The following is a 23,604-nucleotide window of genomic DNA, read 5'->3' on the forward strand; positions in this document are numbered from 1 at the left end:
TTCATATTTACATACAGTGCACATATCACCAGGTGTGGTTTCCTCATTGTCATTCTTTGTAGCATCTCTATAGATCGATCATGTGGTTACAAAACACAGCTACGCTTAGTAGACCTGTACAGACCTTGATTATTTTTATCAAAAAGAAATTAAAGAATGAGATAGTCAAAGAAAGTGGTTTTATTTTTTTTTATTCTTTTGCAGTTTTTTAATATTCCTTATATTTTTTGGATCTGATATATTTTCTTTGAATACTATACATAACACAAAACCAGAAAACACACACAACATGCAAAACATCACTTGTCTTTTGTACCTTATTCAAAACAATTTTTTTCTTTTTATTTTTAATATTTTTGCATTGCATATGTAGCGGTACGGCACCGAGTGGGTACTAAAGTTGAGTAAGCTTTACCACACTTTTACCAGATGACAATATACGATCGACTACGCCACCCTGGAAACCCAGGGAAATAGCCCTAAGGGCACACAGGTTCGTTCTGAGTGGGTGGGTGAGAGGACATGAGGCAGGTATAGAAAAAGTAGAAAAGCTTTATTCGTCCGTTTTCAATAAATAGGTGGAAATTTCACTTTAAAACTTAGACTGGCATTTTAAACATGATCAAGAAGAAGCTACTCAAGACACACAACAATTCTCAATTTTAAGAATCTCAAGAGCAGAGGTATCTGGAGGTCCAGGCCGGCTGCCAAATTTGGAAACCTATTCGCCAAAATAATCCACTACAAATACCCACACACACACGTGAAGGGTTAAAATGTCAGAAAAAAACACAGCACTAAGTGTGAATACACCACACAAATGGCGACGTTGCTGCATCCTCCAGAAACCCCCTAGCTCCTGTAACCAGACAAAAATTGAAAACACACAAAACAAAAATACAATCCAAAATAATGACACATGTCAAATAATCCAAGGGTCTAACCACATCACATAAATAAGACCCAATACCACAAAACACATTGACATTAACATTAAATTAAACCAAATAAACATACATATGAGGTGCTTCAGACCAGTGGAAGTGAATAAACTGGGGCCAGATGAAACGCCCAACCAGTTTGCACAGTCAGAGGAATAGTGGACACAATACCCAGTAGCCACGTATAGTAGAGTCACAACGGTTGCCATTGGGATAAACGTCGAGGCAAAACAGCGACGCAGTCGCAATTATACACGATCACAGTTCATCATTGGTACGCTCGTGACTAGCCCAAGAGGCTCTCAGTTATGCAGGGAAGTCCGCAAAACGATCCCGCCGCGCAAACCGCTCTGCAGTCGCGCACCATCTTGCAGTAAAGCAACTCAGTCAGAAACACCATGCTATCAATGGCATGCTGTGTGGCGTGGGCAGCCAACACACAGCAGACGAGGAAGCCAGCTTACAGTCCAAGCCTGCGGCAACCACGGATGACGTCACAAGGCCGATACCAAGACGCATGCCATATGACAAACACACATCCCTTATATCAACTAAGAAAGGGGCGGGGGCGTAAATTAAGCACAGGTGAATGAAATCCTCACTAACGAATTCAGTCACCCTGCTACACATAGTACACTCTAAAAACAAACGGTGCTATATAGCACCAAAAGTGGTTCTTTGCTCGTAATCATAGAAGAACCGTTTTTAGTGCCATATAGCACCGGTGAAGCACCAGTGAAGCACCAGTAAAGAACCATATAGTGCTATGTAGAACCATATTTGGTGCTATAGTGGTTCTATATGGCCCCTATATGGTTCTACACAGGTGCTTCACTGGTGCTTCACCGGTGCTATATGGCACTGAAAGCGGTTCTTCTATGATTGCGATTCAAGGCAACAGTTTTGGTTCTATATAGCACCGTTTGTTTTTTTAGAGTGTACCTCCACGACCATCAAAACAATTGGACATATACACGCCAAACCACACACATATAGCCTACACACTTATAAATAAAGCTGCTACACAATACCATACAATATATATATATAAAATATATATATATTGCTGTATGGTTCCATTCAGAACTTTTACATTAATATTTGAAGAACCATTCTGTTTCACAAAAGGATGTTGGTGGGTTCTTTATAAATTTTTAAGAAAAAATGGTACTTAAGGAAAACACAAATTTTTGCAAAAAATGGTGCAAAGAACACTGACATATGTAAAACTTGTGTCTTTGCATGTTGGTGCAGTCAAGCAGGAGCTTGTGACAACACGTATACATACATGTATGTGCACAAATGTGACCCTGTCTGTGAAATCCAGGCTAAAGTCTTTAAAGTCTCCTTTGGTTTGTCTTGTTTTCAGATTTCTTCCAGCTATTTTGGGGTTAGAAAGAACCAATAAATAATAACCAAATGTTTTTCATTGAACATGAAGCAGTGTAATTATCCATTGTCCATGTTTGTGTACAACAGGTTCCAGTTACACAGAATGAAGTATTATGATATGAAAAAGGGGATGTCCATATATGTGGATAACCAGGTCTTAGGAGGTTAATTATGAGATTAGGAGCATCTAAATTTGATTTCAATCATTGATTTTAATCATTGACATGATCTTTCTCAATATTACAATAAAGATATCAAGGTTACATTTTCACAGGATGATTTTATGTAGAAAACTAAAAAATTGACTTTGGTTGGTCACAAATATTCTATATTCAGTATATGCATTTTCAATATATTGCATGTTCTCAGAGGTGTAATAATGCATATTAACATTTAAGCATTTAGCAGCAAATATTGAAGAAAACAATAAAGCACTTTATCGAAGGCAATAAAAGGAAAGAGAAAATATTATCCTACACTCTAAAAGATTTGCTGTAATTTTGCAGCTGGTTGCCAGTAACTTACTGTAGAAGATAAAGACTGAAAATGTTTCATGTTCATTTAACTTTGAACAAAATGTTGCCAGTAAATAACATAAATGTAAAATCTACAGTAAGTTACTGGCAGCTAGTTGCCAGTAATACCCATTAATACTGTAATTTCTACAGACATTTTTTACAGTGTAATAGAGGGTGTTTTTAATGTAGTGTATTAAACATGATTTTATGATGTTCCCTCATGATCACAAAAACATATTTTTAGTAGTGAGGGACAATGAAGATGAAAGAAAATGAAAGTGATTTTGTGCCATTTTTGCACTGCTCATTTGTTGAGGGCATGTTTTTGGTTAAGGAGTAGTGTAAAGGTAGTGCAGAGCCAGTGGTCGTCTTGCATACTTGAGGCGTGCAGTAACAAGTGAAGAGAGATGAAGAAGGTGTGGCATGCATTGATCTAGACTCCTGTAAGGCCAGTCCATGTAGGGTATTGCAAAAATCCAGTCTAGAATGACAAGGACCTAGACAAGGAGTTTGTGAAATCTCAGTTAGGTAGGGCCTGATTTTCCTGATGTTGTTAAATGCAAATCTGCATGGCTGTGTTGTTTTTATGATGCAATCTTTTCTGGTCAGCTGGCCATCAGCCAAAACCAAGATGGTGAAGTTGTAATAACCAAACTATTAACTATTAAATATATATATATATATATATATATATATATATATATTTTATAGTTAATAGTTTGGTTATTACAACTTCACCATCTCTTTAGTTATTTATTTAAAAAAGAAACTGAAAGCATAAAGCATCAAGCTTGTAAATATAGCTGGAATACACTTTTGTAAGCACATATTATCTATGGTGTATAGAAATAGATAAATATAAATAATTTACACGTATAATATAATATAATACAATATAATACAATTATAATATAATATAATATAATAATAATATAATATAATATAACATAACATAACATAACATAACATAACATAACATAACATAACATAACATAACATAACATAACATAACATAACATAACATAACATAACATAACATAACATAACATAATAATATAGGCTAATATAATACAATACAATACAACACAACATTTGTATGATTAATTGCTTTTCATCAACTTCCTCGCTGCATCCTCCAGAGGTCGTCATAAAGACTGCCTTATTTCAGAATATTTAAAAGTGTAAAATTGTATTAATCTTAAACATAAATTGTTGTAATATGCTTATGACTTGTAATGCTCAGTTAACTGAAATATAGGCTAGGCTTAATAACATATGTGTCAAGGTTTAAGCAAGACACGAACCCACGTGCAGACGTAGACAATAACAATGGAATTTATTGAACAAAAACAGGGGAAAAGAAAACCCACGAGGGGGCAAAACAAGACAAAGTAAACACAACAATAAACTGACACTAAACTTAACATAAAACCAACAATAAACGTTTCACAACATATAATAGACTAGACTAAGATACTCTAAATACTCAGAGGCAAAGGACACGGGAATACAACAAGACGAACCTGCACAGAATAGCAAACACAAGGACAATAAATAGGGACAAAATAAATTACATACACCTAGAAATCATTACAAGTAAGGGATCGGGGAAAAAGTGACGAGACCCGGGAAATGCGTGGCCAGAACAAACCAATACTAAAACCACGCATCTCCCACATAGAACATTTGTACTGTCAGAACCCTGCCATACTGAACTAGATCTAAATACAAACAAGGATCTGGCAGGATTCTGACATTAGGGACTTTAAGCAACAGCTGGGAATGGAACGACTATGGCGACCGGAAGTATGCTGTCACACCGCCTTAGCCAAGAACGTAAAAATCACTAAGCAACCGTAAACAGAACAGCGCAACGCGGTATTAATTCATTTATTTAGAAACAAAAAATGTCATTTAAAAAAGCAAGAGAAGGGTTGGTTTTGGCATTAAATGACAATCTTTTGTCAGAAGAGGAGTTTTTACTATTGTATGATGTAAATAAGTCTAAAAACCTAGATTTAAGCAATACTTAAAAACATTGAATACTTAAAAATCTTTAAAATTAGCTTAAATTTAAAACATTTTAACAGATATTATATAAAAGGCTTGTGGTACAATCATAAACTGATGCAATTACAATGTCATATGCCATACAACATAAGCCATGCCACCATCTCTCAACCAGGATACCAGTTAAAACAAAAGTTAGTTTCTCTCTCTGTCTCTATTTTTGATTATTTGTTGGGTTTGACTTGGGGGGGGGGGGGGGGCATCATGCAATGTCAACCCTGTTACCATTTTTTAAAGTAGGTATATACAGGTAACATTTAATTATTCATTTAATGTACTATAATCATTATGTAGCCTACATGAAATATCCCTTCAAAGTGTACAAAATGTGCTTTTGCGGTCTGGTTAGATAGCAAATAGCAAATTAGCTTGAAATTGTCAAACCTGTTAACGTCACCCTTGTAACTTTTCCAGAGAAAAAATAGTTATAGTAAATAATAAAAAATTACATAACTTCTTGTCATTTTAAGTTGTCTTTATTTCATACATATACTTTTTTAAATTAATCTCTTTTATTTTTTAATTTTCAAAGTTGAAAAGGCACCGAATTCACAAAAATGGCCTATATGCGCCCTCCAGAGGATTTAGTCATAGTGTATCTGCACACCAGCATGTCATACGTATCTTCACCACTAGAGGTCATTATTTTCTGCTTACTGACTACAGATCAGTGGTCTCCAGCTTTGATTCTGATCTACTGTCTTTCATAGTGTAACTCTAATGATCCCAACCAAACACAGCTGAACCTGTTAATCCAGTTGTTCAGGGTTAAACACAGGCAAGTGTATTCAAGCAGATCTGAAACGTAAATCGGAATAAATGTAAAATCAAAGACTATGATTTAGAATGTGATTAACCAGACAATACGACAGGTATTATGTTATGGAAACATTAATAAGGCAATTCTTCCTTTGAATGTCAGTCTCTGATAGTCCGTTTCACACGGTTTAATAGACCAGTTAATGTTAGCTGTAAAAGCTTTGTTGGGTTAGAAAGTGCAGGTATTTAACAAATCATATTCAAAAATCATAATAATCATAAAAAAACTGACAATGTTATAAATATAATTGGACACATGTACACAACATATCAATAAAGTATTTAATATAGTAAAGGCTAGTTTTACATTATACATTTCTATTTTATTTACTAAGTCAAGCATTGATATCTACACTCTTTTAAAAAATAAATAGGTTAAGTTAAATACTGAAACATTATACACACACATTATAATTTTCTTTAACAGGAGTGGGGATAGTTACATGCAGCGGAGTCAAATTTGAAGGTTCACAACATGGCTACTCTACCACATGTGGTTTATTTTGTGGTCTTCGCTCAGTTAAGGCAAATCTGATGCTTTCTGCTATTAACAGTGTGACTTCAAAATGATAAAGCAAATTGAGAAAAAAGTTTATAAATATATAAATAATTTTTTTATTTTACATACATGGGTTAAGCTGTTTACTGACACAGAGCTATGGTGCGTGCAGCCACACCTCATTCTCTCTTGTGCACACCCAAACTGTGAGGTCATTAAAAGGAGCACATCATAATTTCCATTTGTTACAATATCTTTGATGAAAAGTATAGGAAGATTAAAGATACGAGCGGAAAGAAAAAAACTCTCATGTTCTGGGCCCTGTTACATAGGTTTCCCTCACAACATTTCATGTCAAAATAACCCCCACTACGTCCCCGTGTAAGTGCTCGTGATCCAAAGCTGCCACAGAACAGCTTGCTTGAACATCCTTTCTGAGTGTCATTCTTGCCATTTACCTCAACTAAAAAAGAAAGTTTGGGTTTAAAAATTCTGACACAAAGATGATAAGTTTCACAGAGTACAGTGAAAAACTGCCATTGATTTGGGAAGTGGAAATCACTTAAGACATAAATTACCTGTGAAAGTAAAGCATTGGTTCTCATCACCTTCACAAGGCAAAACTTTAAAACAGTTTGTCTGATCACAGGAATAACAACTCTTTCCATTAGGGGGAGATCTTGGCAACTCTGTAGAAGCAAAAATAAAGAAATCTTTGCATAAATCATGTTACTATACTAAAATGTAACGGGAGAATATACCATTCAAGTTTGAAAACATTACTGATTATAATCAAATGTAGGCTAGTGTATTTTTAGATGTGTAATAAAACTGCACATGTTGTTAGAGATATAGATGGTAAAAAGCACATAATTATGCTTATTTTACCTGGTGCATCTTTAATGTTGCAAAGATTTGTATTACAGCATTGGGTGTTGACAGATATTCTGCTTTGTCCATAATTTATGCTCCCATTAACACATGAAAATGGATCTCCACAAGCCTTCATGCTCGTACTTTGTCTAAAGTTGCCTGTTAAGGAAAACAGTAAATTTGAGGATTGACTGCTTTAGTAACAAAACCCTCAGAGTACTGTCATGATAATTTTTCTTGATAATTATTAGCTCTTTTATTCTTGCCTACTGCTACAGTCATGGTCATGGTGCTACATTGAGATTGACACACAATTTGACCATCTGTGCATGTTAAATTAGATGGATCTGGTACACATCCATAACATTTCAGTGCCAGTGCTGAAAAATTATGAGGAAAAATAATACAAAATTAAGATTTATGCCCATGCAAATTAAATTCTAATGTATGGGTTATTTTCAACCCAGCATTGGGTCAAGAAGAAACGAGCCCAGCAGTTGGGTTAAATTATCCCAGAAAACGTTTATATTTGTCCCAACATTTTGATTTGAAACAACCCAGCATAGGTTGAGTAACAACCCAATAGCATGGGTTCATTCCTTTTTGATCCAAATCTGGGTTGAAAATAACCCAGCATTTTAGAGTGTAATAAAACATAATGTGAAAAGAAAATAATATTGTATTATGACTTATAAAAGTTAAAATATGTTTTATTTATTCTGAAAAAATAACCCAGAAAATAATCTACTATTTAATTTAAGGTGTTAATATTTTTTTACGTAAATGATAAAATGCTGAGCAGTTTAAAACACACAATGCATGTTGAAATAAATAGTGCACACTGCGTACCTTTGGAGAAAATCACACTGGTGAGAAGCAGAATAATACAATGCAGAGCCATTGTTGGTCCAGATGAAAGTATGATGGTTGCTTCATGTGACTTTTTCTTATAAAGACTTTCGAAAAGGTGTGGTTTGCATCCTATTTGCAGTATGGACCATTATGGTTGTAAAAGTAACCTGATGCATTTGTACCTGTAAAAACATACTATTGTGTTTTTGAGTTAACAGAAAATATATTTTTTACAGTGTGTCAGTAAATGGATATGTACAGGATGTAAATCGACAAACTGTATTTATAGTCACATATAACAATTCCATCATAATTTTTACTTAGTGGGGTTGCTGTACATTTTTAATATAGCATATCCTATTGTAAATATTTGTGTATTTATTATTATATTTTCATTTTGTTCAGATAGACAATTTCTTAAAACACAACAAATGTTTGTTTTTTCTCCAATAACATCATAATGACTAGTTTCCAAATTAATGCAAATTTCTTGTTTACATACAAATGAACACCTGGTATGGTGACCTAAATGAGTTAATGAGACCTCTTTGGTCTGTATACACATATGTGGTTTAGGATTTGTGGGAATGTTAAAACCTTAAAGCCTGTTATAAAAACTGTGAAAATCCTCAAATGCACTAGTGGTGGGGAGTGGTTTTGTGATGTCCATACATTAAGTGACAAACCTCCTTTAAAACTGGGTCAGATTTGATCTGAAAATGAAAGATAAATACAAAATGTCTTACATTCCAGTATGAGAATCACACACTTGGGTCTAAAATCTAAATCTTTCATGAATCTTAGTCCAAGCTCAAAGCTAGATGGACCGAAGGTCTAAAAGATCTGCACTTATAATTTTAATAATATCTTGCAATAATATATTTTATTTCCTTATTTGTGTTGCTTGCCTGATTTTTATTATAAATTACATGATCTACATGTGGAAACTTTGAATTTTACAATGTGCGCAAATTAGCATATATTTAAATGGAGAAAGAAAACAGTCTTTGGATTATAAAAATAAATTGTGTTGCACTTTGATTACATTTAAAGACATCATGGCAAATATTATGAAACATTTTGACATGTTCCCAGGTATGTAGTGCAATAATAGCGACATAGACTGGTAGGAGTGTTAAATAACACTGCCAAAAGAACATGCTGTTTTTTATAGATGAAAGGTCTTAGTGGTTTAGGGTGTTGTGTGCCTGTTGTAAATACAGCTTTCATCTCATATTATTTGGTAAGGTGAGTGCAGGCGGTGTAGCCTATTCTTTGTAAGTAACCTAAAGTGAATCAGATAAAACAAATAAAATAAAATAAATAAGAAGAAAAGCAACTCAGACGTCTATATGGAAATTTCAGGAATGTCGCTGCTTTAAAATTGCAAATAATATTTTTCTTTTGTTGTTTCTGTTCATCTCTAAATAATAATTTAAAAAGTTATTTCCTGTTAAAATGAAATCTTATCTGTTCATCAGCACTGTATTTTTTCTCTATTTGTACACAAGTTCATACTGGGAAATATCCATTCTCTAAACCCATTTGTCTTCTGTATAGGAATTTGCTGGAATTCTTGATCCTATAGGAAGGAAACACCTCATGGAAAGATGGCCAGTCTATTAGGACCCAATGGGAAACATGTAAAATATAAAAAATACCTTGAAAAAAATCTGGCAGTTTCACATTCAGGCAATGGCCAGGAGAAAACATAGAACTATGCTTAAGGATGTGACATAAAAAACTCTGACTACGCTTTGGAAAAACTTTAATTTTTGAGTCATAAGTTGTTCTAACTTTTAACACAAATGTCTTAATTACAAGATAAGTTGATAAGTTAAAGTAACACAAAAACATATGACTTATTTATCGCATCTTTTTATTTGTACATTAAGTTTCCCTTTTATTTGGACTGACGTGATAGATAATGAATCAAAGTTACGCTGGTTCCAAATCACACACAAAGATTACGTCATCTTACTGCAGACAATTATGTGATAAACATTATAACAAGTAGTCAAACAATTTGTCATATGTGATTAATAGCCTATATCTATTATTATATTCTTCTCTTTTCTGAAAGACAAGCCAGGACAGACAATTCAGTTCATTTCATCAAATATATTATAAATGCCTTTCACAAATACATCACAATGGCTAGTTCAGTCGTTTAACAATGGATTTCCAAATGAATGCAAATTTCATGTTTACATATGTGACCAGGTGTGGTGGCCTGAATGAGTCTCTACAGCCTCTACAAACTGGAGTCTTATAGTATGTGTATTTTAGTGAGATTCACATAAGTATTTAGTATTACCCGCAGAATACAGTTAGTCTCAGAATGCAATTAGCATCTCTTACCTTTAGAAAGGAAAATTCTTAAACATACAAGTATTATTTAAAAAGCAGATCCAACTGAACAAAACAAAATCTACCTAAACAACTAGTTTGCACACATGCACTTCACGTGGCTAGCCTAAATATAAACTCTGTTTTTAGCTATGTGTTGTTTAATAGTTCACTCTGTATGTAACACAATGGTCCTGGAGAAGCATTGGTTGAAATGACAAAAAGCTTCTCCTAAATTGACTTTCTTGACTCTTGAGATCCTTGTACAACATGCATATGGCTTTTTTGCAAAAACATATTTTAATATGTAAATGTATAGAGGGGTTGCAAGTTTACAAACATTGCAGGGTGCGCGCGCATCCAGGGGGCAGAAAGCCCGGTTGGTGAGCTGATCTGCTACTGCAACAACCTTAATTATTGAAGCGTTCTTTATTGTTTGTATATAAATAAGACTTGATTTTAGTTGGATCTGTTTTTCTGTCTTTATTTTTGCAGTTTTACTGTGATACATGTATGAATTATAATTTTATAATTATAATGCTAGTAACGTAATAGTCGCATCTACTGGTATGTTAACATCAGGCACCCAGCACTGACTCTGTTGGTACTATTTTCCACGCAACAATTCCTTGGCATTTTGACTTACAGACACCGCTACGAGCATACAACACAATGCACTTCTCTTCTTTCTGCCCCTCGGTTGCGCGCGCAACCAGTTAGTGACGTCGCCGTGCAACCCGTCTATATTAACCTGGAAAATGTTAATTATCACAATCATATATGTGTCTGCATTTAATATTTACGGTATGTCTAAAAGGTGACCAATATTCAATATTCTGAATATTCAATATTCGGAGTTTCTGACAATGGCCACAGAAAGATAGAAATGCACTTCATTGAAATTTTTTCAAATAATTATTTTTGAGATGATATAATATATATAATCCATATTGATGTGTAATATTAAATAAATTGTATATAAATTCAATTTAGATGTAATATTCCTATACATTATTTACAAATGAAACTTAATAATTTGTACATCAAACTGCGCGTGCGCGTTTAATGACGCGTAACGTTTGGAACCCAGATCACTGTTTTTGTTTCCCATCGGCATATTTTCAAGGCTGTACCGGTTTGGTTTTACGTAGTTCCGTTTTATAGGCTGCTTCTACATACGATGAAGATGCTGTAGTCAAAAATATGATCTGATAGCGACAATCAAATATTTATCTACATCGTTATATGTAATGAAGTAGATGTTGTTGTTTTTTGTTAGCTTGCTTTATAGAACGTGTACTTTACCGAAATAGAAAGTCAGAACATATTGGATATTATTTATTAATATTTCTTGATATTTAGTGTTCCTAGTCTGTTAATCAATATAACGTTACCAATCAATAAAGATACTCTATTCGTAGGTTGTATATAATGAAAATGCTACATTTTAAACGTTACGAAGTTGCTGTGTGAAGTTGTGCAAACAGATTCAGAAAATACTCAGCGATACAGCACTTTACAGTAGCATCCAGATGTCGGAGTCCGGTCACAGCCAGCCCGGCATGTACGGGCAGGGAAGGAGGAGAAGGCGACGTCGAGACAGAGATCCAGGACCACCAGGACAAAACCTCTCCGGTCCCAGCCGTGATCGAGACTACGTTCCCCGCGAGCGCAGGGTGAGATTCCGCTTTTGTTTCTGAACGAGCTACACAGCATCAAAACCTCATTCCTCTATCTTTGATGTTGTATGAAGGTATTAAAAGAGGCATCTTTTTCATGATCATTTTTTCTTTTTTGAATTAAACTTTTTTTTTTAAAGAAATGTTTTTATATTGGTTTTCTTAGGATGGTAGCGAGGAGCCTACAGGTCCCCTTTTACAGAAGACCCCCATAATTCTTGCCAAACCTCCTGGAGAAAGAGTAAGTATATTCTTAAAGTGTGTGATTGTCATACACAAACAAGCAACAGTGATATGTTTTTGATTAGGTTATGTCTTCTATCTACTTTGTTTCAGTCCAGACCAAGTGCTCCTGTAAGTGGGACCGCAGCTTTGGAGAAGCCAATCATGCTTATTAAACCCAGAGAGGAGGGGGGAAAACCTGGGACCACACCTGATGTTCCCCCTTCAGCCTCAGGTGCAGGAACTGCCAAACTGGAGAGGGAAGGCCAGCGCCCGACTCAGCCTGTTTACCAGATCCAAAACCGAGGCATGGGCTCAGCTGCATCTGGTGGAGCTGTTGATCCTGTGAGTAACTTCTCACATTTTCCTCCTTAATCCATAACTACTAGCAATTATTGTGCATTTTGATTCTTTAAATTTTATCTCCTATATCTTACGTCACTATGTATTTTGTAGCTGTGATTGGCCAGACTAAGCTCCTCCCCCCTGAGAAGATGAAGCACAGCATAAAGCTAGTGGATGACCAAATGAATTGGTGTGACAGCGCTATGGAGGCAAGAGCATTTCTTTTTATTTTATGACAAAAAAGGAAGTGTTTAATGTCTGTTTAATGGTTGTGTTGATTGTTAAACTGTTTATCACAGTATCTGCGTGATCAGACGGACATGTTGGTAGTGGGAGTTATTGGTCTGCAAGGCACAGGCAAATCCACAGTCATGTCTCTTCTGTCAGCCAACAGCCCAGAGGAGGACCAGAGGTGAGAAGAAAAGCTCAACATGGATTCATCATGAATAATTGATTTGCTTTATTGTCCTCACAAAATATTATGCTTTATGTTTCACCCATTGGTTGTATGTTAAACAGGGCATATGTATTCAGAGCTCAAACACAGGAGATTAAAGAGAGGGCTGGAAATCAAAGCAGCGGTATCGATTTCTACATCACTCAGGAGCGAGTCATCTTTCTGGACACACAGGTCAGACTGTAGGACCTGACCTTAACTTCTGAATCCTAGCAGCTGCTTCAAGTTCATACACTAACCCTGTTTCTCATCTGCAGCCAGTTTTGAGCCCCTCTATTTTGGATCATCTTATCAACAATGATCGCAAGCTTCCCCCCGAATACAACCTGCCACATACGTATGTGGAGATGCAGGTTAGTCATTAATGCAGAGCGCTCTATATCATACACTGCTATCTAAAACTGTGTTTTTAAATGTATCAATATGTTTTTTTACTCTTGGGTTTAGTCTCTGCAGATCACTGCCTTCCTCTTTACCGTGTGTCATGTTGTGATTGTAATTCAGGACTGGTTCACTGATACCAACTTGTACAGGTAAGTTGTTGGCTTCAGTTTAAATGAAGCATAGATGATGAACTTAAAATAAAGAGAGGTGATTCTCACGAAATCCAGACTTAGAAGGTGTTCAGCATCAGATTTTTTTTAAAAGCCCTTGAAGCCAATTTTTTTTTTGCACATATAATTTGCACATATCTGAACTTACTATAATCATTATTTTTAGAGAATTTAAAAAATATTTCCTATAGAATAATTAAAAATTTTTAAATTATTATTATCAAAAATTATCATTACCGCAACATGATATTACATTAAATATATGCATTTACAAAATGTTTCGGTAATGAGAACTAAAAAGTTGTCTAGGTACTATGACAAAAATTCAACTTTTATCTGGAGAGAAAAAAAATAAGCTACCTAGTAGCCATCTTAAGTGTCACAGTCAATTATGACCATTCCAACTATTTAAAAAAAAAATTAGTTCATTGAGGGCTTAAACAATGATTAAAATTGTTGCGGAAGATGAGAAAATTTTTCTTGGACACATTTATATTCCTTATTATTGTCTCTACATTTACCAATGACCACCAAATACCACATGTTTCTTTACTGTAAATGTTTATAGTATAACATGCACTGAAGCTTTTTATTTTTTAGATTTTTTAATTATAAATATTTCCATGTCAAAGAACACAAATCCAGTCATGGACACATTGCGGTAATGAAAATTTCCCCCTTAAATGTGGAAAAAACAACAAAATTGGTTTGTATGATGTCATATGAAATCATGTGCAAAATAGTATGTGAAGAGATGTTTGTAACTGTATGCTTGTTATTTTGATACTCTTCCTTGACATTTACTACTTTATTAAAATGTTTCATGACACCTCATAAGTCTAATTTCATGAGAATCACCCAGAGACATTTAAAACCTATAAATGTGGAAGATGGCATTTTAGAAAACTTGTGTGGTATATAACTAAAGGATTTTGTCACTGACCAGGTTTTTGCAGACTGCTGAGATGCTGAAACCTTCAACTCCATCTGCCAGCCATGACAGCACTGGCTCCTCAGGAGCTGATGATGCCTCTGAATATTATCCTCACATAGGTGAGACAACTCATCATCTCTTCTCAAGCAGCATTGGCATTTACTTAACTTATGATGGTTTAGTGTTACAGATTTAGTTAATGTGTGTATTTCTGTCTGTTTGAAAGTATTTTTGCAGAACAAAGCAAGACGGGAGGAGTTCTGTCCACGGAACCTGAAGAAGATGCATATGGTGGTTGACAAGCTTATGGCTTATTCCCATCTAAAATATAAAGGTTAGTCTGCTTCACGTGACAGTCAAAACATGGTTCATCATCAGTCAGTAAACAATTTAGTCTAATACTCTTTCATAGATGTCTGGTGATTTGGTTATTGTTTGTTTGGCTCTTGTGATATTTTTTTTGATTTGTATTGTAGGTACATTGTCCATGTTGGACTGCAACATATTTCCAGGCTTGAGTCGAGACTACTTGGAAACAGAAGTCAATCTTTTTCTATTGCCTATGATGGAAAATGATGGAGAAGATGCTTTGACAAGAGCAGGTCAGAAAATGATAAGACAACTTACTGTGATTGTGTTGTGTTTGAATTAATAAATTATAATTACTGTGACTAGTGTGATGGATGTGACTCAACTATAGATTTAAAGAAAGTGTGAAAAATTGCTTTATTTACACAGTCTACACAAACTTACTGCATGTATGCCTTTATCGATGAACTAGAGATTCCAGACTTGTGGATGAACCCTTTAACATAAGTTGTATGTGGCCTGTATGTTTTGTGTACCAGGTTCAGGTCCTCCCCTATTCTCTCTGCTTCCTGGTTATAAAGGCCATCCCAGTTTTTCTTCTCTGGTGTCTAAGTTTCGCAGTCAAATCCTGGCTATGTCCCGGAGTCAGCTGTCGCATACAATCCTCACTGAGAAAAACTGGTAAGGCACACAGATAGACATAATGCTGCTGTTTATCATAATAGACTAGTTTTCTGAATTGAAATGTGCATATTAAATTAAAATAAGTTTAAATTTAGTATTTTAATATTAATTTATTATGTTGAGACAATATTAAGCTTCATCATTCTCTTAAGTAGAGTTTTGTTTGTTATCACAATCAATGACTTGCTTTTGTTTTTCTAGGTTTCATTATGCGGCTCGAATTTGGGATGGTGTTAAGAAGTCATCTGCCCTCTCTGAGTATAGCCGGCTGCTGTCATAGTGATGTCGTGGAAACCTTTAAGGTCCTTGGTAAAGAGAATTGGGCCCTCAGATGATTTCAGAAAAAGGACCATTCTCAAAGAGAAGATTAAGGCACAGAAGTAGAGCTGGGTTGGGTTTAACAAACTTCTCTAGAAGTTTAACCCAGCAGCTCCTATGTGACGTCTGGATTGCGGCATTGGATGTGCTGTTAGTTCACTGAGAATTAACCAGTGCCTGCAAAGTCCATACATTAACCAGTCAAGTGTTAAAGATTAAAGTTAATTGTATGGTAAGAGATGGTGTACAAAGATTTGGCGATGTGAACCGTGAAATGTAATTTTTTTGTTTTTCCAGTTGCATTCTGCTGATGTAAACAATGCAATGTTTAAAATAGTGCACTGTGTATTTAAAGATATCTGTTTGAACAAGCAGTTGTTTCTTTAAGGCGATTATAGATTATGTTTCTAAATAAATGATCCATGAGAAGAAATTGTCATTTTTTTCAAGTTTAAGCTTGGTGGTTTTATTAAAGCAGTGTTGTTCAGCAAGTCTCATTACTTATTATAAGTGATTATTACATTGCTGCACTTTTAAAACACAAAACATGTAAACAAATGTATCAAACCTAGTTTTTTACTAAGATAAACCCTATGCAGGACCGTGTGATACTAGCCTATGTCAATGATTTATATAGAGAGCATTAAGATCCAAGGGAGATTGATGATTTTAATTTAATAAAAAAGGCCAAGGCAAGAAAGTGACTGGGGAGCCGTACTTATCTAGCAGAGTACAAATTTGCATACATATGGGTTAATATGTCATAAAATAACAAAAGAATTAAACCAAGTTAATGGACACACTAAACCAAATTAGCATATACATAATTACAAGGTAAATCATGCCCATTTAATTGTGGAATAATAACAATATTAATAAATCAAACCATTATTAGATTAAATATGGATATTTGTTTGTTCATGTGATAAAATAAATAAATGCGCATGCGCAACACATACCTTTGTTGCCCGGAATGATTTTAGAGACGGACTCGCGCTTGCGCACATATGTGTGGGGAGGAGCTAATCCCAAAACACGTAAATTATGATTAAAAAGGTTTTTTGTGAGTTTTCACGTGTTTGTAAGACATCAATTCCAGATCTGTCTGCTCTTCTGCATACTGTTAAAGAGAATGGCGGTATAATGAAAGGTTTGAATTTAACTTTTGTTCATTTTTTGGGCTTGACTATATGAGGTTGTAAAATGTTTTACGATCTGGCAAGGCTTAACCATTCTCCACTTTCTCCAAGTTGCTGATGCATGCATTAATCTTATTAACTTATGTATTGTAGGAAAAGTTTCAACATGAATAGAAACATTCAGATTTAGAGCCAATCACACATTGTACAGAGAAAGGTAAGTTACATCCGGGTATTCACAACTCCTCTTGTAGGATATTTAATGTATTTATATTGTTTATTCTCACTGTTTCAGAAGTAGCTGTGAAACAGTTGCCATGGAAATCCTACCATGTAAGGAGGAGGAGGAAGAGGAGGAGTGTTCTGCGATGGAGTTGCAGCAAGCAGTTGATCCTGGCATCAAGTCTTTAGTAAGTAAAGTTTCATGTGAAAGCAGTCAAGTTCCTCCTAATAAGGCGGCAGACTCAAGTCTCACCATTTTCAATGAACTGTGGCACAGACTAATCCTGTGTTGACTTTTTTCATTTGTATTGACTTTATAGGTGTATAGATAGTGGGTTCATTATTTTACAGTAAGTTACTTTATAGGTGGTGCTTTTGTAGCAAATAAAGTCCTGAATTGAATGCTTGCCAGTTGTTGACCATGACAGTCACGCACATTAAACTGAAACATGCAAAGTAAGTTTGTGTTTTGCACTACTTAGATGTGACAGGTTTCTATAACGTATAGTTCAACTGCTTGAGCATTGCATTAACAGTGCAAAATGTCAATAGTTGGATTCCCGGGGAACACATACGATAAAATGTATAGCATGTAATGCATTGTAAGTGATGTGTTAGTATGGTTGTGTCAAAAATTAAATTATAAATTTTAAAATAATGAATTAATTACCAAAATATTGAACCATCTGTTTATTTTTTTCTAAACTCTTGATGTCAGAGTCCAGACAACAGAAAAATATCAGTCTATACATTTTCTCTATTTAAATAAAGGAAATATACATGTGTTATGGATGTGATAAAAAATATTTTTGGGGGGGAGACAACGCACTTTGTAGGAATTCTGTGAATTAAAATGCACAAACAGAAGCAATAAATACCCAAAAAATAGAGAAGGGATAACTCTTCAGTAGACAATAACATATATACAGTGAGGAAAATAAGTATTTGAACACCCTGCTATTTTGCAAGTTCTCCCACTTAGAAATCATGGAGGGGTCTGAAATTGTCATCGTAGGTGCATGTCCACAAAAAAATCCAGAAATCACAATGTATGATTTTGTTAACTATTTATTTGTATGATACAGCTGCAAAAAAGTATTTGAACACCTGAGAAAGTCAATTTGCTACAGTAGCTTTTGTGTGCAATTACAGAGGTCAAACATTTCCTGTAGTTTTTCACCAGGTTTGCACACACTGCAGGAGGGATTTTGGCCCACTCCTCCACACAGATCTTCTCTAGATCAGTCAGGTTTCTTGCCTGTCGCTGAGAGACATTGAGTTTGAGCTCCCTCCAAAGATTCTCTATTGGGTTTAGGTCTGGAGACTGGTAGGCCACGCCAGAATCTTGATATGCTTCTTACAGAGCCACTCCTTGGTTATCCTGGCTGTGTGCTTCGGGTCATTTTCATGTTGGAAGACCCAACCTCGACCCATCTTCAATGCTCTAACTGAGGGAAGGAGGTTGTTCCCCGAAATCTCGCAATACATGGCCCTGGTCATCCTCTCCTTAATACAGTCGCTCTGTCCCATGTGCAGAAAAACACCCCCAAAGTATGATGCTACCACCTCCATGCTTCACAGTAGGGATGGTGTTCTTGAATGGTACTCATCATCATTCTTCTTTCTCCAAACACGTTTAGTGGAATTATGACCAAAAAGTTTTATTTTGGTCTCATCTGATCACATGACTTCCTCCCCTCCTCTGGATCATCCAAATGGTCACTGGCAAATTTAAGACGGGCCTGGACATGTGCTAGTTTAAGCAGGGGAACCTTCCATGCCATGCATGATTTCAAACCATGACGTCTTAGTGTATTACCAACAGTAACCTTGGCAACGGTCATCCCAGCTCTTTTCAGGTCATTGACCAGCTTCTCCCGTGTAGTTCTGGGCTGATTTCTCACCTTTCTTAGGATCATTGAGACCCCACGAGGTGAGATCTTGCATGGAGCCCCAGTCTGAGGGAGATTGACAGTCATGTTTAGCTACTTCCATTTTCTAATGTTTGCTCCAACAGTGGACCTTTTTTCACCAAGCTCCTTGGCAATTTCACCTTTTAGAGGCAGACTAACAGGTCTTTTAAGGGTCAGAATTCTAGCTGTTAGACAGGTGTTCAAATACTTATTTGCAGCGTTATCATAAAAATAAATAGTTAAAAAATCATACATTGTGATTTCTGGATTTTTTTTTTTTGGATTGTCTCTCACAGTTGACATGCACCTACGATGACAATTTCAGACCCCTCCAATAATTATAATTATTATTATTATTATTATTATTTAAATTTTAATTTGCAAATTTCTTAAAAGAAAGAACATTAGGAATGTGACATTTTTATGGTATTTAAGGCACTAAATATTGATATCTGAGATATAAGTATGCTTACTTTTGATTAAACCATAATTTTTTAAGGTAAGGTTAACATTTGCATAGACTTCCCCATCTCGCTTTGGAAAAAGTGTCTGCTGAATGCATAAAATATATTTTGTGCAGCATATACATGAAGAATGATGAAATAAATACATGACAATGTTTACACTTACCCAAACTAATCTCAGCACAACACAACAGTTTACATTTTTCAAACCTAGGAAACCAAACCTTTACATTTTTTACATTTATGCTTACTCATGCTAAGCCGTCAACATGACATAATTTCCTACTTGTTTTCAGTTTGGATTTTACTATTGCCGTTGCACTGTACTGGTGTTGTTATCACAGATATATATTGTGCAAACTATCTTTTCAGTTTTCATCAGTTTGCTAATTTCTCTTTTAGGGACGTGACAACAACATGATCACTACACATTACGGGATCTCTGGAGAATCCAGTGATGAGGATGATTACACAATACCTGTCGGAAATGAAGATTGTCTGTGCTGCGTGTGTGGAGAGCAGTTCCCCTTCCTAGATCAACTGATGGAACACTTTAAGACGCACAAAGATGAAGTGTGCTGTCACCTATGTCAGACGAATTTCAGTCGCGCAATTTCCCTGGCATTACACTTAAAGTACGCACATCCTAGGTACCACCTCTTCTGTACGATCTGTCAAGTCCCCTTTGTAAGCTCGTGGCATCTGAATGAGCATCTGGAGAATCATCAGAAGGAACTAACAACACATAAGAAAGATGTGGAGTTGGTAGATGTTAAACCTTTGATTAAAATGAAAGACACTGATGACATCATCGAGTCCATTAGCATCCAGAGCTGGGACAGTATGTTTTTGCATGATCATTCATATTGTCTGCCTGGACATTTGAATGTGTCGCACAGTAAAGCGATTCAAGTTCAAACTCGCACTTGCATCAGAAAGTGTAATGACATTGTTAAATGTTTGCCTATGGACTCTTTATCTGAAGGTGCACAGCAGGTTAGCAGCAGTTATTTTACGGTGACAAGTCAGCATGTAAAGATTATCTTTAATAAAGAAGCACAAAATAATTCCCCCAGCACTTCACGTTCCTCATCTCCCTCAAGCCGATCAGAATCAGCTTGTGAGGAGGAATATGAGGTACCAGGGGAAGAAGAAAGCACTGATTCTGCTGATGAAGAGGATGATGTTCGGTATTCTGGAGACTCGGATTATAGACCCGATGAAGACCTGAGCTCCGACTCGGAATGTTCTACAGGTTTCGACACTGATAACTCGAAGAGTAGTTTGGAAAGCTGTCATGAGAAGACACATGCAAATCAAAGTAAGAATGCAGAGTCATTTACCTGCTCAGGAATATTAGAGTCTCAGACTCCTCCAAATTCTCAGACCAATTGCTCTTATGTCAAATTTGATTCTCAGACTCTTTCAATTTCTCAGACAGATTCGTCCACCATCAAAGTTGAGCCTCAGACTCTTCCGATTTCTCAGACGGATTCCTCCCCCATCAAATTTGGTTCTCAGACCCCTCCAACATCTCAGACAGACTCCTTGACCATCAAACTTGAGTCTCAAACCCCTCCAACATCTCCGCCAGAGTCCTACGCCAGCACATTTGAGTCTCAGACTCTTCCAACTTCCAGGACAGATTCATCCACCAGTGCAGAGAAGAATAGGAATGATTGTGAGAAAAATCCCACTTTTTCGTGTCGTATGTGTAAGAAGGAATGTAAAAATAGAGATAACCTGCTCAAACACATAGCTGACAAACATCCCACTGCTGTTTATATCTGTGAAGGCTGCTTCAACACATTTCCCCAGCAGGATGCTTTCCAGAGGCATGCCTGTTGGAAAAGACCTACAGGCCAAATGAGCGTTTTGCTAGCCACCCCAGGAACACAGGTACCTTCCCACATCCTAAGGCCTAAAACATTCAAGGTTGTTCCTATGCCAAAACTGCCCACTCCTGGTTTGTCTCCCACAGTAGCCTCCACAAAGCTTAGTCAAAACTTAAAAAGCACGAACTTGGTTCCCACTGTGACACCTGTTACTAAAATTTATGAAACTGTTGGTCAAACTGTAACAACGCTGCCGCAAACAACCGTCCCAACACAGACCATGGTTGCACAACCTAATGTTCCTGTTCATTCATCCACCAAAGAGCGTCCCTCTTTGCCCAACCAATCCATGACGACCATTCATATTCCTGCACCTTACAATCCGTCTCCTCAAACTCAGAACAAAGGTTTTGTAACCCTTTCACCCACTATAAATTTTCCTGCACCCCATCTAGTATCAGACAACAGTAATAAGTCTATACCTGCTCCAAGACAGACATTTGTAACCAATATTACACCTCCTGGGAATCCTCCTGTTCATTCACCCTCCATAGTGCGTGCCTCCTTTCCCAACCAAACCATGAAGACAATTCGTATTCCGACCCAAACTCAGAACAAAGTTGTTGTATCCTTTTCGCCCACTGTGCCCAATTTCTCCGCACCCATTCTAGTATCAGGCAACAGTAATAAGTCCATTCCTGCTCCAAGACAGAAATTTGTAGCTATTATTACACCTTCTCAATTATCTGGGAATATTTCTGGTCATTCACTCTCCATAGTGCGCCCCTCCTTGGCCAAGCAATCTATGACGACCATTTGTATTCCTACACCTTACAATCCATCTCTTCAAACTCAGAACCAAGTTGTTGTATCATTTTCGCCCACTATGCACAATTTCTCTGCACCCATTTTAGTATCAAGCAACAGCAACAAGTCCATACCTGCTTCGAAACCTCTTAAGTTACCTGCAAATGCCCTCGTGACTCATGCGTCCTGTCCGACTCTGGTAAGCGCTCTTCTACAAAAGAACCAGCCTAAGGTTTCTTCGCACACATCATCGGCCAAGGTCAAGAATCCTACTACAGGCTCCCTTAAAGCAGTGGCCAAATCTCAGAGAAAAAGCAAGGATTTAGCTCAGCAAAAAACATGGCGCTCAAAGTCTATCTTCCCTTGTCGTCATTGTGGTGCCATCTCGAGACAACCCTCACTAAGGCTACGTCATCGCTACTTGCACCAGCGGTCGCGGTTATATAGATGCAAGTGTGGATGCTCGTTTCAGCGGCAACTTCATTTACTGAGGCACCAGGTACAGCACGCGGAGTCTGTCCGATTTGTTTGTGCATGCTGTGGAAGTACATTCAATGGGGCACATGAATTGGCGAGGCACAAACAAGGGTTAAAGACTAAGCATAGACAGTATGCTCAAAAACAATGCATATCAGCATTTGATTGTATCTGTGGCAAGATGTTTGCAAGACCCTCTGCTCTATTGTGGCACATGCTTAAAAATACAAAACCCCTGAAACACACACGCAAAAAACATGGTGGATTGAACGAACCTCCCTCTGCTGTTTAAACCAGATGTTTAATTTTGTGTGTTTATCTTTCCTCGCTTTTGGATGTCTGTATACGTTATGGTGGTGGATCCTATTTGTTGACTGACGATTGAAAGTAAAATGTATAATTGTTTAAAAAGTGATACTTTAACACCAATAGTGCATTTTTATAGATGTACTGGTATTTTTGTTTTACCTCTAGCTTCTGTGGTGAATGTTGTACATATCGTTAAAGATGATCAAAGAGAAACAGAGTTTTGCCTTTCTTTGATTTATAAACTATAATAGTTAAGAGGGTTTCTGTCATACAGTACACATGTGATTTGATTCTAATCAGTTTGTAATAAAAACAATACACACACATATAGAGCATTTCAACATTCGTTGCTCTTTTTTTAACTTTAATCGTTTTTCATACAACACAAAGTTCTTTTAACATGAGATGGTTTGTTAAAATGTGCAAAAATAATGCTGTAAACGTTCCTCATTCATTTTCTCCCAACTCTTTATGTAGATTTCACAATGTAACATGTCTTTTAATCAAAAGCAATCAAATGGTTTGCTTCACTGTGTTTTCTTTAAATCTCCTTTATAACAGCAACAGTTAATGATTGGCGAAATAATGAGTCAGGTGCTATTCAAATGTTCCACTCCTGGACG

The 23,604-nt window shown here is 36.2% G+C and overlaps 4 protein-coding genes across 5 annotated transcripts in view; 2 read left to right on the forward strand and 2 right to left on the reverse strand.

The window, feature by feature from the left end:
- Positions 1 to 23,604, reverse strand: part of LOC129447986 (serum paraoxonase/arylesterase 2) — a 315,340-nt gene that overhangs the window by 32,135 nt on the left and 259,601 nt on the right. The window lies entirely within an intron of this gene.
- Positions 5,470 to 8,119, reverse strand: LOC129449166 (urokinase plasminogen activator surface receptor). Its single transcript, XM_055211950.2, has 5 exons — positions 7,962 to 8,119; positions 7,379 to 7,492; positions 7,128 to 7,271; positions 6,818 to 6,928; positions 5,470 to 6,702 (listed from the first exon to the last, which is right to left on the reverse strand). Exons 1-5 carry the CDS (start codon positions 8,011 to 8,013, stop codon positions 6,485 to 6,487), a joined length of 639 nt encoding a protein of 212 aa, XP_055067925.2. The 5' UTR covers positions 8,014 to 8,119; the 3' UTR covers positions 5,470 to 6,484.
- smg9 (SMG9 nonsense mediated mRNA decay factor) lies at positions 11,427 to 16,306 on the forward strand. The gene is made up of 13 exons (XM_055211717.2): positions 11,427 to 11,989; positions 12,159 to 12,233; positions 12,329 to 12,557; positions 12,671 to 12,768; positions 12,859 to 12,971; positions 13,079 to 13,190; positions 13,274 to 13,369; positions 13,464 to 13,549; positions 14,517 to 14,623; positions 14,731 to 14,838; positions 14,981 to 15,106; positions 15,353 to 15,494; positions 15,699 to 16,306. The coding sequence occupies exons 1-13, from the start codon at positions 11,846 to 11,848 to the stop codon at positions 15,775 to 15,777; spliced, it is 1,515 nt and encodes a 504-aa protein (XP_055067692.1). The 5' UTR covers positions 11,427 to 11,845; the 3' UTR covers positions 15,778 to 16,306.
- On the forward strand, positions 16,811 to 23,322 carry LOC129448205 (uncharacterized). Its single transcript, XM_055210396.2, has 4 exons — positions 16,811 to 16,965; positions 17,108 to 17,171; positions 17,250 to 17,364; positions 19,956 to 23,322. The coding sequence occupies exons 3-4, from the start codon at positions 17,272 to 17,274 to the stop codon at positions 22,962 to 22,964; spliced, it is 3,102 nt and encodes a 1,033-aa protein (XP_055066371.2). The 5' UTR covers positions 16,811 to 16,965; positions 17,108 to 17,171; positions 17,250 to 17,271; the 3' UTR covers positions 22,965 to 23,322.

Source organism: Misgurnus anguillicaudatus, chromosome 10, assembly GCF_027580225.2.
Source record: "Misgurnus anguillicaudatus chromosome 10, ASM2758022v2, whole genome shotgun sequence".
Lineage (NCBI taxonomy): Eukaryota > Metazoa > Chordata > Actinopteri > Cypriniformes > Cobitidae > Misgurnus > Misgurnus anguillicaudatus.

What these genes read in the sequence shown, in the direction of transcription:
- LOC129449166 (XM_055211950.2), bottom strand. Translation starts at nt 8,013, where the DNA reads ATGGCTCTGCATTGTATTATTCTGCTTCTCACCAGTGTGATTTTCTCC. An exon ending in GACCATGACTGTAGCAGTAG is followed by an intron (nt 7,272 to 7,378) that starts GCAAGAATAAAA and finishes TTTCCTTAACAG; the next exon opens with GCAACTTTAGACAAAGTACG. An exon ending in CCAATGCTTTACTTTCACAG is followed by an intron (nt 6,703 to 6,817) that starts GTAATTTATGTC and finishes TTTCTTTTTTAG; the next exon opens with TTGAGGTAAATGGCAAGAAT.
- smg9 (XM_055211717.2), top strand. Translation starts at nt 11,846, where the DNA reads ATGTCGGAGTCCGGTCACAGCCAGCCCGGCATGTACGGGCAGGGAAGG. An exon ending in CCAAACCTCCTGGAGAAAGA is followed by an intron (nt 12,234 to 12,328) that starts GTAAGTATATTC and finishes ACTTTGTTTCAG; the next exon opens with TCCAGACCAAGTGCTCCTGT. An exon ending in TGAATATTATCCTCACATAG is followed by an intron (nt 14,624 to 14,730) that starts GTGAGACAACTC and finishes TCTGTTTGAAAG; the next exon opens with TATTTTTGCAGAACAAAGCA.
- LOC129448205 (XM_055210396.2), top strand. Translation starts at nt 17,272, where the DNA reads ATGGAAATCCTACCATGTAAGGAGGAGGAGGAAGAGGAGGAGTGTTCT. An exon ending in ATCCTGGCATCAAGTCTTTA is followed by an intron (nt 17,365 to 19,955) that starts GTAAGTAAAGTT and finishes TTTCTCTTTTAG; the next exon opens with GGACGTGACAACAACATGAT.